The 17,150-nt window shown below is 34.6% G+C and overlaps 2 protein-coding genes across 2 annotated transcripts in view; one reads left to right on the top strand and one right to left on the bottom strand.

Moving 5' to 3' along the window:
- Nucleotides 1-10,412, bottom strand: part of LOC121322793 (polypeptide N-acetylgalactosaminyltransferase 13) — a 34,464-nt gene extending 24,052 nt beyond the window's left edge. Inside the window, exons 1-2 of the mRNA XM_041263093.1 lie at nucleotides 10,243-10,412; nucleotides 6,046-6,318 (exon numbers count right to left, since the gene is read on the bottom strand). Of these exons, the coding sequence (XP_041119027.1) occupies nucleotides 6,046-6,187 (142 nt within the window). The 5' untranslated portion in view covers nucleotides 6,188-6,318; nucleotides 10,243-10,412. The remainder of the gene's footprint in view (nucleotides 1-6,045; nucleotides 6,319-10,242) is intronic.
- Nucleotides 10,413-15,188: 4,776 nt separating this feature from the next.
- LOC121323587 (protein reprimo A-like) lies at nucleotides 15,189-16,532 on the top strand. Its single transcript, XM_041264728.1, has one exon. The coding sequence runs from the start codon at nucleotides 15,435-15,437 to the stop codon at nucleotides 15,759-15,761; it is 327 nt and encodes a 108-aa protein (XP_041120662.1). The 5' UTR covers nucleotides 15,189-15,434; the 3' UTR covers nucleotides 15,762-16,532.
- Nucleotides 16,533-17,150: the final 618 nt, after the last annotated feature.

Below are 17,150 nucleotides of genomic sequence, written 5' to 3'. Positions count from 1 at the left end.
TTGTTAAATGGCCTGATGTTGGTGCACTGGGGAAACTGAAGACTCCAGGCAATGTTAAATATATGTACCTATAGGCTGGCCTATTCGAACTCCACAAATTCAATGAGGCTTGATGATATATCTTTTGAAAATGAATAATGTGTTACAGTCTTCATTCCCTTGTTTATTATTTGTGAAGTGGGTGAAGTAAAACATGCTGCTGGTCCTGGTCTGTAAGTTACTACTGCATTTACTACTGTTACTACTGGTTTGCCTTTTTCTTTGCAATTGTCTCTTCATGAACGTTCAGCACTATCCTCCAAGCCAGAAAAAACTGTGTATTTCACCACTCAATACAGAAAAGTGTGAGATAAATGGTTCCATTTGATCACATGTGTGTTACAGGTATTTCTAATGTTTTGTCCAGCCTCTGTAGATCATCCAACAAGCATTAGTTAGTCCACGTGATTGACTTTTCCCCCTTTTGATTAACGAGCTAAGGCACAAAAGTAATTCCTCTCTGCTGGCTGATTGCCTTGTCTGGTTAAAACAATGGCATCATTATGTGGTGCTGTTTCAGCCTCTGAGAAAACCAGACTTCCTCCTTTTTTAAGTATACTGTTTTGGTGCCTGTCGCCAAGGAAAACAAACCAATCACACTGAGGAGCCACTGTATTTTTCAATACTTGCTAATTCTGCTGGTCAAAACATATAGATGTATTTTAATGTTGTCAATGTATTTCATTTGTTATTATGTACTGGCATGAACCAGCGTAATAATTGTGATGATTAGCCTATTACATATTGATTTGTTTATTTTTAAAGAGTGTTTGTTTGTTTGTATTTTAGTTTTTTTATTCAAGGTGTCTGAAGATACTGTGGTCCACTTTTTTGCTAGATCCTGATCTGATTGGACCTACAGTATTTCAAAACATTCTTTAAATTGGTCACAGCAGCTCAGATACAACCGCCAATACATATATCTTCCATTTGGAAACATTTGAATACAGATATACAATATCTTAAAATGATACTAATCTTATCTGAACAAGTATCTGTAAGTGCCTGTAGCTGTTTTACACCCCCTCGAGTAACACATGGAAACTGAGGATTCGCACAGCAACCAACTGCCTTTCCTTGAGGCTGTTAGATGTTACTGACCACTCTGTCAGGTTACTGTATTGTGGCTTGAAAAGTTTGTCAATGTCAATATTTGAGGGTTTTTATGAGAGCTGAAATGCCACCAATAGGACAATAAGGACAGCTCAAATGCTCCAAAAAAAAAAGTTATTGTCGCTTTCTGTATCTGTAGACTGTCTTATATTTTTATGTCTTGACATCATTGTGACTACTGTGAAAGGATGGCTTTGCAGGGGTGACGTCAGAACCAGGAACAGAAACCAAAACACGTTTGCTGGCAGTGAAAACTGAGCGTCACGGCTCAGTTTATTTATTAAATAATAATACAAACAAAAGATGTGAACAAACAAAGGACACACTAAACAATGGGCGCGTTGGTCAACCAAACAGACAGACACACAATGGCCGTGGATGCTGTAGCAATTGTTATTATTAAATCTACTCTCCTCTCTCTCAACTGTTCTCCACCTCCGAACACACAACCCTGAGTGAGTGAAAACATCTCGGTACAACTGCACGTGAATTAATTAAGTGTAATTCCCTGTGCTCACATACATTTTACCTGCACGTGAAGTGTTGTGCAATCCTCGTGCCTGAATACAAATATACATTTTAAACACTTGTGCTCGTAACTCATATTTATATCCTGTGTATTTTATACATAAACACCAACATTAACACACTACATACAACATAAAACACTTAATAAACATAAAGGGGCGGGACACTCCGCCACACTACTGTCAATGTATGATTATATTTTATTATCTGCAGGGTACACATTTCTGCAGGTTCTGACACAGGAATATTGACAGGAATACCTGATGTGACAATAAGCATATCCGGCTACCTCTGCCCATACATGCCAATAGTGCCTATATGGTCAAGACAATCACGATTTCCTAGCAAATGTCCCGCGTCCACTGAAAATGAATCGACTGAAAAAGTATGTATTTCTCTAGAGACCGCTGGTAAAGTTGCAATCTGACAAAACCAATTACTGGGCTATTTAGTTTTAGTACAATTCCCTACATACAAGCATACATCATTAATCACCATGACATCCCAGGAGAGTGTGAAAACTATAAAATTACAGTGTCATCACTACCTGAGGGCAATACAAAGCTCTCATCTGTTTGCGACTAGCACAAAGCTACTCCACAGCCTACTATACATGAGAACATGTGAAAATACTGGTATTTCTTGCCATGACAGTGGTATGCAATTTATAACATGAAAAAGTAGGTCACCCAGACTTACATATAGAAAAACTAAAATAGCACAGCACACATAATCCATTTCATAATTTAGTGGGCATAAAGCTTAGCACAGTCTACATAGCTCCTTTTACAGTTTAGTCTTGCTTTATATTCTGTCAATTTTTGTCTGATATTAATGTTTGATGAAAAACCTGGCGTGCAGCCTGTGGAAAAATCCCATCTACCCTGCACTGACAGAACAGAATGATGAAATATTAAAAGGAGGATTAATTATTGAAGAAGTCACGTCTTTTTTTTTTCTCGATAATTTGTTTAAAACAAAAGTTGTTTTTGACTTCAGCAAACACAAAAATGGGCACAGCTAAAAATCCTTCAGGAAGCAATGTTACTTTTTATGTGTGTGTGTGTATATATATATATATATATATATATATATATATATATATATATATATATATATATATATATATATATATATGGACAAATATCTGAATTTTTGAACAAATATTTTTTGACATTTATTCAATACAAAAATATAAAAAAGATACAAAAATCAGATGTTCATATTCACTAAAAGTGACAAAAAGTGACTTATTTACTGCCTCACCAGAGGTTGCGCGACAATTTTAAAAATGGAAAACGAAAAAGAGCTCCATGTGGTATGTGAGATTAATATATAAAAAAGACACACACAGTAGCTCTTGAGCAACTATTTAAAAGTTTTAGAAATAAAAAAGTAAACAAACCAGATTATGCGCTGGCATGCATAGTGATCTCAATGGAATGTCATTTGGGTCAAAAAAAGCGTTGTGCTGCTTTAAGAGAGTCAGAATCTCATGGTACAGAAAAAAGGCAAGCATGTCATTCTGAAATGCCTCCGTATATATATATATATATATATATATATATATATATATATATATATATATTATATATTTTTTTTGTATGCAACTTTCTGTTATGTGGAATGTAATAAAAGAGAACTGAGATTTTTTTTTTTTTCCACTTCACCTTTTCCACATTTATTTTTTTTTTTTTAATTTGAAGTGTTTAAATTTAAATTTCCATTTTCGTTTGTTTGTTCACCTACAAAAAGGGCTTAAGTAAACCTCATGCTATTACTATGGCCACTGTTTACTGTGAAGAAACAGCAATGGCAAGGAATGAAAAAAAGCAAAACATAAATCAAATGTGATGTCAACACAGCAAATTGGCCAGTGTTAACTCAACTCTGTCACAATCTAACACTTTTCCAGTGTACATATGGCTCCACACTCCACAGTGTTAAAGTTAAAAAAAACACTTTCATAGTGTAAAACATTTAACACTATGGGGGTAAAATGTACATCTCTTTTAGTGAATAACTAGCACCCCTTTATTATACAATGAACAACCTAAGTGTTTGGAAATAACAGTGCTGTAGTGACAATTTAACTCATATGAGTACACAATTGTACTCTCTGTATATAAATTATGGACACTTAACAAGTGTAAACTAATATCTTTATAATTTCTCAAATATTGTTTTGTTGCCACGAAAGTAAATGAAAATATTGTAATGAGCACAGAAATAATTGGGCAGACCTGGGTTTGTCAATTACAGATGATGTTTCTCTGTATTTGTTGATTATGCTTCAGATACCATACCATGAAAATCGAGGGATGCAATCTACTTCACTCCATGTTTTTCCTCTTTATGCAAGTCAAGGTTGTTATAATAGTAGAAAACATTAGTGGAGGCTTTGAGTAAATTGTTGATGTTCATAATGCAAGTCTAAGACTTTTGTACAGCAGTGTATTTACACACACACACACACACACACACACACACACACACACACACACACACACACACACACATAGTTGTAGTCAAAAGTTTACGTAGCCAAATGGAAATTTATAATTTCTAGAAATTTCTCAAACAAATAATTTTAGGAAAAATCTTTTGTAGCAAAAGTTTTGCTTTTGTGGATAATAATAATAATAAAAATTACAAGAAACAGATGTCTTAAACACTCCACTACAAAATTTTCTTTAAAAAGTGCAACTGGATGTTCCAACTTGGCAACGATCCAAAGCACACATCAAAATCTACTTCAGAATGGTTAAAGTAGAATAAAATCAAGGTTCTGAAATGGCTTAGTCAAAGCCTAAATCCGATTGAGAATCTTTGGTGTGAGTTGAAGAAGGCTGTGCAGAAAATAAATCCTCGGAGTTTGAATGAACTGGAACAATTTTGCATTGAAGAATAGTAAAAAAAAATCACTAAGAATCATACCAAAAGCTCATTGACAAATATCCTAATTGTTTAAAAGAGGTTATTATTGCTAAAGGTGCTTCAACTAGCTATTAATTTCATTTTCCTTGTCAGGGTATGAATACTTCTGAATTAGCATTTTTAGAGTTTTGCAATATATATATATATATATATATATATATATATATATATATATATATATATATATATATATATATATATATATATCTTTTAATTCCAGTATCCTTCGGTCACAGAGTGAAAGACTTAAGGAATAAATGACAGACTGCCAAATCCCTAATCCCATGCTTCTGAGGCGAGAATTAGTACTTAGACCTCATTTGACAGAAACTAATTCCCAAAAGCTTACACAAACACATTTAGATTCTGAATATAGTGCTATAGCAGTAACCAAGCACACAGTATAGCCCTTAGTTCAATTGAAATGACAGGACATTCACATAATAAAATAATGTAGGACTACAAAGAACAGCATTTGCAAAACAACACCTCCAATTTTTTCACTCGAGATTTCTATCCTTTCATAACCTTGCAAACTCGCTTAACTGCCACATGGCACTGGACTCAATAAAGATGACAAGTAATGCTAAGAAAAAAAAAAAACAGGCTTTAAATGATAAATTAACAGCTAAGATGTTACAATACTTACAAAAACAACAACAAAAGTGGCCGAATTTGCAGGATTTTAGATTTAAACAGACTTTGAGTAATCACATTTAAGATATTTGTTAAATATGCAGGGGTGCTTTTATTTAAGCGGTATCTCATAACCTTGTCAGTGAACACAAACTAGGGAAAAGCAATCCAGAGTAAGGTGTTCATCCATTTAAACATCAGACACCTGCAAAATCTATGGCTTTGTGGGAAAGGTGATGCGCAAGGTTATATTTTAAATCTATGGCTTTGTGGGAAAGGTGATGCGCAAGGTTATATTTTAAATCTATGGCTTTGTGGGAAAGGTGATGCGCAAGGTTATATTTTAAATCTATGGTTTTGTGGGAAAGGTGATGTGCAAGGTTATATTTTAAATCTATGGCTTTGTGGGAAAGGTGATGCGCAAGGTTATATTTTAAATCTATGGCTTTGTGGGAAAGGTGATGCGCAAGGTTATATTTTAAATCTATGGCTTTGTGGGAAAGGTGATGCGCAAGGTTATATTTTAAATAATTGCACTTTGCAAGTAACAGTCACTTGCTGTACTACAATATGCATCCTTTTAAAATCCAAATCCATCTTGCACTGAAACCCCTTAAAGCAACATAAAAGGCAATGTTTGCCCTAGAAGATGAATTAGCTTAAAGGGATGGTATGCCTATTTCATGGACTGTGGACTCCTTATACGTTTCATCACATCGATGAGCTGTAAAGTGCACAGCTGTGAGACAAGTAACTGAATAAGGGTCTGAAACTGAAGTGGGAACTACTTACCTCTCAAAGCAGGCAGCAGTGATTGGTCTTTCTTGTCGTCACACTTGTTACACTCACTGAAGTACAGGAGTAAAAAAACATCTACAAGCACCCAAACCAAAGATGTGGCCAGGACCACTTTGCAGTAGACAAATTTTCTCATGTCTTTAGTTGATGTATACACTTGCTATGGAATCAATCCACATCAGCAACCTCCTTTTTTAGGATGGAGAAACCATACCGTGATGAGAGAAGGCAACACAGGAGCATGGATGTTGGACAAGCTTCATCAGTCTGAAAACAAAAGGACAATTGTAGAAACAAAAGACTCATAATTCAACTAATAATCAACCCCCTCTCCACCATAATTAACAACAAAATGTGAACTACTACAGTCCAATACTTCTCAATTATAAAATGTATCATGCATTGCAGAACAAGTGTTTTAGTTGTAAAACAAGAGAACATGTGGTACATACTCTACAGTGATAACAGCTGACACTGTCAGTTGCACACTATAGAGAAATCATATTTTAACATTTCTGGTCAGTTGTGCTGTGATGCAGCTTTATAGCACACCGTGATCTAAATAATAATAATTATATTTTTTAAAGTACAATCTGGAATTGTTCTTTCATGAATCTGTTCATTTAAAAAAATGCATTTGTTACTTGAAATTTCAGAATTGAGAAGAAACCAGGTACAGTGCTACAGTAACTCCATGAACAGCATCAGAAAATAAGTTTCTTTTTTTTTTATATACGTAATAAATTATTATTATTAAAATCTCTCAAATTTTGCAAATGTTCTTGTGGTTTATATGTTATAAGAAATGCTTGATGGAATCACAGCCTTGTTATATGCTGTTGGGTGTACATTCCTTATTCCTTATATTATACACAGAATTATGACAACCACTTTTTTCACCGCTTAACAGTAATAGTATTCCCATGCTTTTAAAACCTGGGAAACTTGGCAGGCACATAGTTGCCCCCTACTGTAAGAACTGAGCCCTTTAAAATATAACCACCAGGTACAATACAATGTGTGTTGTCTCCAATACTACAACACTTTTCCTAACAACCTCAGGGTTTTTCTGACATCCTTGCTTCCTTATCTGCCCCTGCAGTGCACTGCCTGGTTACCGTACAACCACAAGACCCCTCCAGAGGTAGAACCCTATCAGAGAAGATGTCACGCTTGATCTAGGTTACCCCTTATCACATTTCAAGGTGCTAATGGGAATCAAAGCAGGATCAGATTGCTTAAAGTTGCCCTGTGATTCCATAAGAACCCCCTGCCACAAAACAGATAGCTCGAAGGCTCTGGATTGCTATGAACGGTGCCCTTCAAGCTCCAGAAAGCACATACACAAGGACAATAATACCTTAACACTTGGAACATGACTATTTGTATTCAAACCATTAGTTGTTAGTTTGTATTGGTTAATGCAAATCATTCTCTTGAACAGTATTCTTTGTTGGAATGGTATCCGTTTGTCACACTTTTAAAGCATTTCTGCTGTTTGCTATGTAACTAATGATGGATTCCTGTATATTTCTGCATTAATGTCTGTAATCCTTTGTTTCACTGTTGTATTAAATATATACACGTGTACATTATGACAGTACTACTGGCATTGATCTTGAGCACTGGTAATATAACTCAGTCGTTCTTTTTATTAATTTGATTTCTATCTCGAGGAGACAACCATTCTTAACTTGCTACTTATGTTCTTACAATACCAAACAAATACTCTTTTCACGCTACCTAAAATAAAGCCCAATCACCATAAAGTGAACGAGAGTCACATGTTGTCAACGTTGGTTGATCATACATTATTTAAGCTTGTTCTCCCTGCCTAGTGCAGTTTTCAGGGGTTTCGTACATAAAAACATGTACATAGTTTGGTTTTCAGGAACTAAAGATTTTTTCAAAAAATCTACAAAACAAAAGACTGGCTTGAGGGCTGTAAAATATAAACTATAACTGGTTCAACATAAATGTACCACACTCTCCAACCAACCACCCTGTCTCCTGTTATACCTTGTGGCCAGGGCTGATTGACAATTCATTATTCAATCACCACCTGGCCACATTACACACTTGCATTAGCTTTGTAACCTGTGACAGAGCACTGCACCTAAATAAAACATGATTGTCAGGTATCGAGAACAGGATTGTGAATGAAGTAAATAATCACCAACAGAACACACTGAAATGATGTAAAAGATACATTACTGTAAGACAGTAAATGATTAGAGACTGCAGCTGTAAATTCCATTCTAATTCTCAAATCAAATTCCTATGCCTTTTTATTCCATCTGTTTCATGCTCTGCAACAAATTTGCAAAAAGGTTTCAGTGCTACAAACCTAGCTGCAGGCAATGCAAACAAACAGTCTACCTTTAAAAGACAGATTTATTAGTTGGATAGTTTTGGTTTCTTGTCTGTTAAGCAGTGCAATTGGGATTTCAGATAAATGGTTGTATGGCAGTAAAAAACTTACAAAGAATTGGGCAGAATTGTTCAATGCTACTTTGGTGATCTTATGCAATAGGTGCAGCTGACCCTATTTCTGTCCTATGATTAATCCTTGTAAATAAAACCACTTATGTCAATGTGACAAATATTGACTTGATTATGGTATGTGAAAAATGTATAATTTCTGCAACCCTCGAGAGGCAGAAAGAATATGCCTTGCACACTTTAAACAAGGATTGATCATTTCTCTGAGTCGGACAAGGCCATATTTTGCTACCAAAATACTGGTAATCAATTAACATTTAATCATATATATGTAATGCTATCCTGCAATCTTCAAAGAGTTATAAGATACGTTCAATTTAAACATGCTCGGGTGTATTTGCACCCCTTGTTACTGACAACTCATTGATCTGCTTCAGAATTTCCCTAAAATCAGAGGTCTCCAATCCAGGACCTAGAAGGTCGTGTTTTTTTTTTCCAACTTTACCCTAAATTACTTAATTGGACCAATTAAGTTGGAACAAAAACCAGGAGGGACACCGGCCCTCCAGAACCAGGATTGGAGACCCCTACCCTAAATGGTATCAAAACTGAAAGTCTGGATAAAAAAAAAAAAGGTTTAAAGTTTCATATTTAGTGTACCCAAAGGGCATTTTTGTTCAATTTCAACTGTACCCCCCCCCCCCCCCCCCCCCCCACATAATACCACAATATAATACATAAAAAAATAACAATCGCGGTACTATCTGACAATGTTTCAATAAGTAGCTTTATTAACAGGAGGTTTAACACAAATACAGAAAACATAATTTCCAAACAGCAATTTAAGGCAACATAACGTAGAGATTATAATGAATCCATAAAATATAATGACTCTCTTCATTGGGAAAACTATATAATATAAATACATGTTCACATTAAGTAACATATCGTATTAAATACGGTGTATCGGGACACCAGGACCACATGCCCGATGTACGGGCTACGTTCTGCTACATACCCCCCCCCCCCCCCCCACCACCACCACCACCACCACCACACTGAAAAATTGTACTGATCTAAGACTGTAGATTTTTATTTATATTGAAATGGTTTTGCTTTTTATATTTCATCGATTACTTTGGAAATGGTTCCATAACCTGTCTCCGTAAGCACAGCAGTTCAGAGTGTCTGTCTGGCCAGCAATGAGAATCTGCAATCGAGACTAGACGACACACGAATAATTATACTGCTACATTTTATGTGACGCCATATCTACTTGTTATTTTAATGCCAGACCAATGACAGTTAAAGAAAACATCAATGATAAAATGTAATAAAAAAATGAGCGAAAGCATATTGTATTCAAAAGACACTCAGCCAAAGTGCAAATGCAGCAAGCCAGCGAAAATGACATTTTTGGATTCGCTAAAATCATAATTGTGTCAAATTTTGCTGTAACTTAATAGTTTCCTTTGTCATGATCATATGCATTGCACCCGATAAGTTTACTAAACCAACAACCACGTTATCTTTGCCATATTAATTTAAGATTACTATTGTAACAAAATATGTAACATCACACTCTGTAAAATCAAACATCTTACCTTCATCAAATGCAACACAGTTGCACTCACAGAAATACTAGGGTAACCTGTTTAAAGGTACAGAGTTCCTGCTCTTAATGGCAAAGATAAATGAGCTGTATCATAGCCTTACTTTATATAATAATATAGAGTATGTAATACTTACTGGAAAAAAAAATAATGATGCAGTACATAGTCTTGGCAGCAAACAACGTGTTGCATATCTTTACACATTATTCACCAGCAAAATCACGGTACAATACAAAAAAAAGTATTAAATGCAAATATTTTTTTTAAAATTGTATTCAGATGCTAACACAGCGGACAGACAGTCATGGTCTCGTTAGGAAGCAAAAATGACGTTCCTCCAGGAGAGCTTGACACTTCTTGCAAGACGCAGCCTTTAAACTCTGCGTCTTTTCCGCCATGCCTTTGTAGCTACCACTGACAGCACAATAATCAAAACATGCAAATTATTTATTTAAATAATTTAATGCACATGGGAAACACATACACTGTAATCAAGACCACTTCCAGAGACTTCACTTGACCAAAGCCAAAAGATAACAGGAAAACGCAAAGCTACGCTCTGGCACGGACAACCCTGAAAATGCAAGGCTGAAAGAAAAGACTGCCTATAATTGGCTGCAGTAAATGTCAATCATTAAGAACCCGCCTTGTTGAATTGCAAAGCACTCTGGTAATTGAAGTTTATGGGATACAAATATGACCAGTTATTTTTATTTGTTGTTGTTTTTTTTTATTTGCACATACATATCCACATGGGACTTTTTGTTTGTTTGTTTTACTTAGTAAAATCACTAATCCGTTTAAAATCACTGAATTTAATTATTTGGTGTAGTGTACCCCAGTACAGGTGCAGAAGTAAATTCTTGATGCATGCTATTAAATGGAGCTCACAAAAAAAGAAGAAAAAAGAAAGATTTATGGATGTATTTTAATACCCCGTATAAGTAATAATGTAATTGATAGTGACCTAAGTACACAAAACTAAAGCTATTAAATGCTATTTGACACCAAAAAATGAATTGTGCAATTGTACTCTTTTTTTTTATAACTGTTATTAGCATACACCTTAATGAAAGCAGCATATATACTGTCCCCAAGAAAAGAAATATACCATAATGAACCACATGGAGAGAGGATCTTTCAACATAAAATTAATTGTAGGTCACATAATTAAATCATCTTCCTGGATAAATTAAACAGTAGCAATGGTTTACTGGTTAGATGCTGCTATGCAGTGCTAGCTTGACTTCATTCAGAAATATTTACCATGAACAATGTTAGTGAAGGTACAGTTAAACAAAATGAAATACCATTATTTTACAAAGTAGTTTACAACAATAACAACAAAAACGATTGTGGCAAATTATTTATTTCTGAAATCATTTCAATTGAATATGAACCATATTAAAAATGATTTGGTTTGGAGATATTCCAACTGCACCTTATATTCTAGAGATACAGCCCGTGTTATAACAGTCTTCACTATCAAAGCAAGAATAACATACCAAGGTTTCCTTGTGAATTGCAACTTGAAGTATGAAACTGTTAAGTATAACAGTATCTACAATTATGGATCATAACCCCCCAATGCTATAGAATTAAGAACTTCCACCCGTAATAATGGGGAATCGGGTAAACAGACAATACACCATTCACCCTGCTCTTTTAATGTAGCCAGCCAAGCTTGAACGTAGAGACAGAGATAGAAGGTCATGTTAATTTTAATGTATCACAGGTAGGATGGAGAGCAACTAACTATAAACCTTAGAATATAATTATAGAATACTGGAATTATATTCATAATAAAACGAAATGGTATTGCGTTTTATAAATGAATGCTCCAGTAGATTGCACTAATATGCAGGTACAAATATTTATTTTTTATTTTTTTATTTTTCATAGATTTGTGTTTTTACTTTTATATTTCTTGACAGAATTAAACTTTGTGTAATCGCTTGAAAGTATAATAGTTTGTGAAGCTTAAATACAAGTTCAATAGAGTTGAAAATATATTGAGTTGCATTAGCATCAACTACTGAAGAGAAGAAACAATGCCTTGCTGTAACTTCATATTAATATGGAAATACATGCAGTGGCTTTGTAATGTATTTGTTTGCACTAACAGTATACTTGTTAACAGTAGAACTACCAGAGCGATCTTTTTGGCTCATCACGTTTTTTTTTTTTTTAAAATGCATTTTTCTCCACTGATTTGGCAGCTAGACCCCTGTGCTTTTTAAACTCTCTCTCTCTCTCTCTCTCTCTCTCTCTCTCTCTCTCTCTCTCTCTCTCTCTCTCTCTCTCTCTCTCTCTCTCTATATCTATATATATATATATATATATATATATATATATATATATATATATATATCAGTAGACCAACCCATTGTTGGTGAAACTTTTGGAGCTATAATACGTTATACCTAGAACTACTGCTGCTGTCATTTTGACTGTTATTGTAAAAACTGTGGGTTTGGCTTTGCGGTGCTGAACTTGAGATCTTCGCGCTTGTTTTGAATAGCTGCAGGAGACATCAACCAGTGGCGACTCGTGGCTTATAAACTGGTGGGGCCCAAAGTGTAAAAGCTGTGTGCATTGTCCAATCAGAAGAGTTCAAGGTTGTACCTTTCACGAATGACAGTAAATAGCCCAATCACAAACAGAAATTTGAAATGCGCGCTTTGGCAGACAGCAAGCATGTCATTGGTCAGTTGTGAGTGGCGGTTCCTTTGTATACTGATTGAAAACGGTACTTTTTTTTTTTGTTTGTTTTTTGCAAAACAGTTACTGAATAATAGTGTATCAAAGCAGCCATTGCAAGACTGGAGACGGGACCCACGTTAAATAGTTAACAGAGTCGGACTCAGGCACAAAATAAAAGGGTAAACAGAAAACGCTTGTGTAAAACAGTCAAACAAACAAATCTCAGGCACTATTCTCTATTGCAGGGCTTCCCACTCGGTCCTGGGGATCCCCTGTGGCTGCTGGTTTTCATTCCAACCGAGCTCTCAATTACTTAATTACACCCTTAATTGCACTAATCATTTGCTAAATTAGAACTTTTTACATGTTTTCAGCTCTTAAACAGTTGCACTTCAAGTTACTGATCAAATGTTATAGCTAACTTGAAATACACAACTGTTCAAGTAAAAAGGTCTAATTAAGCAAATTATCAGTTCAGTTAAGGGTCTAGTTAAGTAATTGAGAGCTCGGTTGGAATGAAAACCAGCAGCCACAGGGGGTCCCCAGGACCGAGTTTGAGAAGCCCTGCTCTACTACTTCACAGAGTGGTAGGATCCCGTTGCGTGTCGTCAGGAGCTGCTAAAACCACTCTGTTTTATAGTCCAGCATTTGCAAACATAAGTCCCCTTCCAACACCACCCCCAAATCTCCTGTCAGTGCTCCTGTTGTAACGGGTTTCCCTCACGTGTGACAAGCAAGCTGCAAAAACAGTGTCACAGACAATATCCTGAAGGAAAACAAACAATAACATAAAAAAAAGTTGATTTACAAATAAATTATTGGAAAATACAAGTGAGGAAATCGGAATTAAAGGTAAGCACTGTATTTGGTATGTTAAAATGAACACGCTGTTTTGACAACATTTAGCATAAAACAATTTTGTAGCGTGCGACGCTGCAGTAGTTCTGTATTTTAATAGAACGTAAAAAAGACCGCTGGTCTTCTGCATACTGTAAATATTGAACATTACGGATTTCTGCAAAGTTGCCTTTTTTATTATTAAGAGCATTACAAAAATGTAGATGCAAGTCTAGCAAACCTTGAAATACGACAGGCATGTTCAGACTGAAACAGAACATTTTCAGGGAGCTTGCAGAAGATCTGCCAGATAGTGGCTCGAGTAGCTTGCTAAAGATAGCTACAAGAAGATCACAAAAACATGTTTTTAAAATATATTTATTGCATTTTAAAATTGATATTGAAAGGTGAGGAATAGAACTAGCATCAGAACATTTTCACATGGAATCAGATCCTAGAGACACTGAATTATTTCTGTGATTTTATGTCAATGGGGACAGAAACAAAAAAGTGACAGATTTTTTTTTTTTTTAAATTGCATTAACACGTTTGTGAATGTGCAATCTGTGGAACATCTGTGTTGTAAATTGACACCACAAAGACGTGTTCTGAATAATCTAATCTGTTACCATATTCTGAAAGCAAGCAGTATGAACACTTTGTATTTATATAGTGATTAATTGTATTTGTATCTGTACCTTTCACCACGGTATCATTTATATGCCTTCATTTAATGGAAACAAAAATAAAATAATTATTTATATTATTTACTATTTACTGTTTTTTTTTGTTCAGTTGATTACTTATGTAATGTAATGATTGAATGAGTTAAAAAAATGACATATTTAATAAAGTGATAAATATCTTCTTGTATAGGCTCTTACAACATACTATACTGTAATTACCTGTTTACTAGATAAGTAATAACTACAGAGAGGGCTAAACAAAAAAGCTGTAATGCAAACCACAAATTTGCATAGTAAACATTGTCCACTTGGTGTCAGTGTAGCATCTTGTTTAGGGTCCTGGCAACAATGTGTAAACGATGCTCTTTCTATATATATATGTTTGTATTTAGAAGAATACAATGTGTGTAACACAAATTGTGTTTACACATAACAGGGATAGTAGTCAGCATCTTTTTTCTTTCTTTCTTTTTTTTTTTTTTTTTTTTTTTTTTTGCAGTGTGTTATATTCTTTTGGGGATTTATTTATGTATTTATTTTTATGAACACTTTTATTGCTAAAAAAGTTCATTCGTTATATGATACATTTCCATAAGTTATTAGTCTGATATAATGAACAACTGAGTGTTCTACGATATGGTTAAAGAAAGCCCATAGAACCCTCTTTTCTAAGAATGGCCATGTGCTCAAATGAATGAATGACCTCAGTTTGCTTCGAAAGGCGAGTTTTGCATTTAACATTCACGTCTATGTACGCAGGGGCGCTCTTTCCATGAACACGGTTTCAAAAACGAATTTCGTCTCCTCTTTGTGGAAATGGTTTAATCCAGACAGGTATAATAACCACAGGCTTCCACGCATACCCTGCAATATTACTGTCGCTCGATTGTTAGGAGTAGGATGTTACAAGTAAAAGAGGACACAGCAAACCCGATGAGATCCACAGCTTTATCCTATCTTCAACTTTGATATATGCCACTTTTACATTGCTTACCCAGACACTCCAACATTGGCGGTTGAAGAAAGTTGATTTTCTGAACCTTCTGCACCAAGCTCATGACTGCTTGTTCTTCCATCAGCGCAACACTGAAAGTTAGTGGAGATGAATTCTACGTTTGTGAACCAGACAGATCCCGGGCTTTATTCGAACACCACTGACACCCTGGAAGGTATTCTCAAATGTTGTAACTTCACGTCAGTCGTGACAGATGATGGTTTTGTGGTTAATACAACGCCAGACGAGAGGAGCCTGTACATCATGAGAGTTGTCCAGATTGCGGTCATGTGTGTTCTCTCACTTACTGTCGTCTTTGGCATCTTCTTTCTGGGCTGCAACCTACTAATTAAGTCGGAAGGGATGATCAACTTTTTAGTGAAGGACAGAAGATCTTCTAAGGAAGTGGAAGCAGGCGACGTTGATCCTTACTAGCAAACTGATTTGAGGAGAATTCTGGACGAAAGCAGATGTCAGTTTTTGAGGCTGTTAAAAATGCATTTGCTGCAAATTTCCCGTGACTTAATCCGGAAGATCATACTGGTGATTGTAGAAAAGCAACACACTTGGACAAATAGCCACATCTTTATTTTAAATATCAGCTGAGAGTCACGTCATAAAGCAAATTCTGAAGTGCTGTTCAGAACTTTGATGTTAGAAATCAATTTGATGCCGGGACAGGCTATGGCAATTATGTTTTCCTGTGGCCAAAGCACATTATAAATAATGTAGATTTAAGAAAAAAAAAAGAAAACAACAACAACAACAACAACAACAAAAACCGCAAAGGACACACACTTGAGTAGAAGATTGCAAGGAAGAACGCATTTATTTATTTATTTATTTATTTATTTATCTTTCTAATTAAATTAATCTTAATCATATGTTTTATTTATTACATTAAACGAAGAGCTGCAATGGATTGTGTAATTTGACTACAAATGTTTGCTTTCTCCTTTTTCATAAAATAAGTGAATGTTTCCATTGCATTGTTATGGTTACCATTGTATAAAATGTTCAATTTTAATATTTCACTATTTTGTGGTGGCAGATCGCCATGTATTATGTATTATTCTGAGCTTATGTCACTTTGTTTATTCTTGCACTAACTATTGTATTAATATGTAACAAAAAAAAAAAAAAAAAAAAAGTTTATGTTACTGGTCTATTTTAATCAAATGTCCCTAGACTATATTCAGAAATGTCTTTTTGGTTGCTGGTTTTTAGTACAGTAATTGTTCTACAGCACTCTAGTATATAAAACAGTAGTAAACAAAATAATTTGAAAATAATTAGTATTTGAAATTTAAAATCATCATGTTAACATTTGCTTTAATAAAATAGAAAACATCATGCAAGTAGTAATACATTTAGAAACATATTTTAAACCTATGTATAGGCTTTAAGATTCAAGTACACCTTACAAATTAAATAAAACACATTTACTAGAAAGCAACTATAATAATAATAATAATAATAATAATAATAATAATAATAATAATAATAATATAATAATAATAATAATGAATAGAAATAAACATGCTTTGTTTTTAAAAAAACTATCAATTGGATGGTATTTGCTACAATACAGGACAAATTTATTAGTTTAGAGAAACAAAAACAGATGTTTAACCTGTTTAAAATTAAACATAACAACTTATGAAATGACCGTTGCATTAATGTTTTAACACTGTTGCGTCACTATAGGCTGAAGTCAGGCTATTGCAATGTAAGCAACTTAATTCTAAAGTTTACACTAATGGTTTATTCTGCTATTTAGTAGTTGTTTTGATAATATCTAACATGGTATGTATTGGTTTCCAC

This window comes from Polyodon spathula, chromosome 11, assembly GCF_017654505.1.
Source record: "Polyodon spathula isolate WHYD16114869_AA chromosome 11, ASM1765450v1, whole genome shotgun sequence".
In the NCBI taxonomy this organism is placed as follows: domain Eukaryota; kingdom Metazoa; phylum Chordata; class Actinopteri; order Acipenseriformes; family Polyodontidae; genus Polyodon; species Polyodon spathula.
This window is presented reverse-complemented; position numbering and strand designations above follow the sequence as displayed.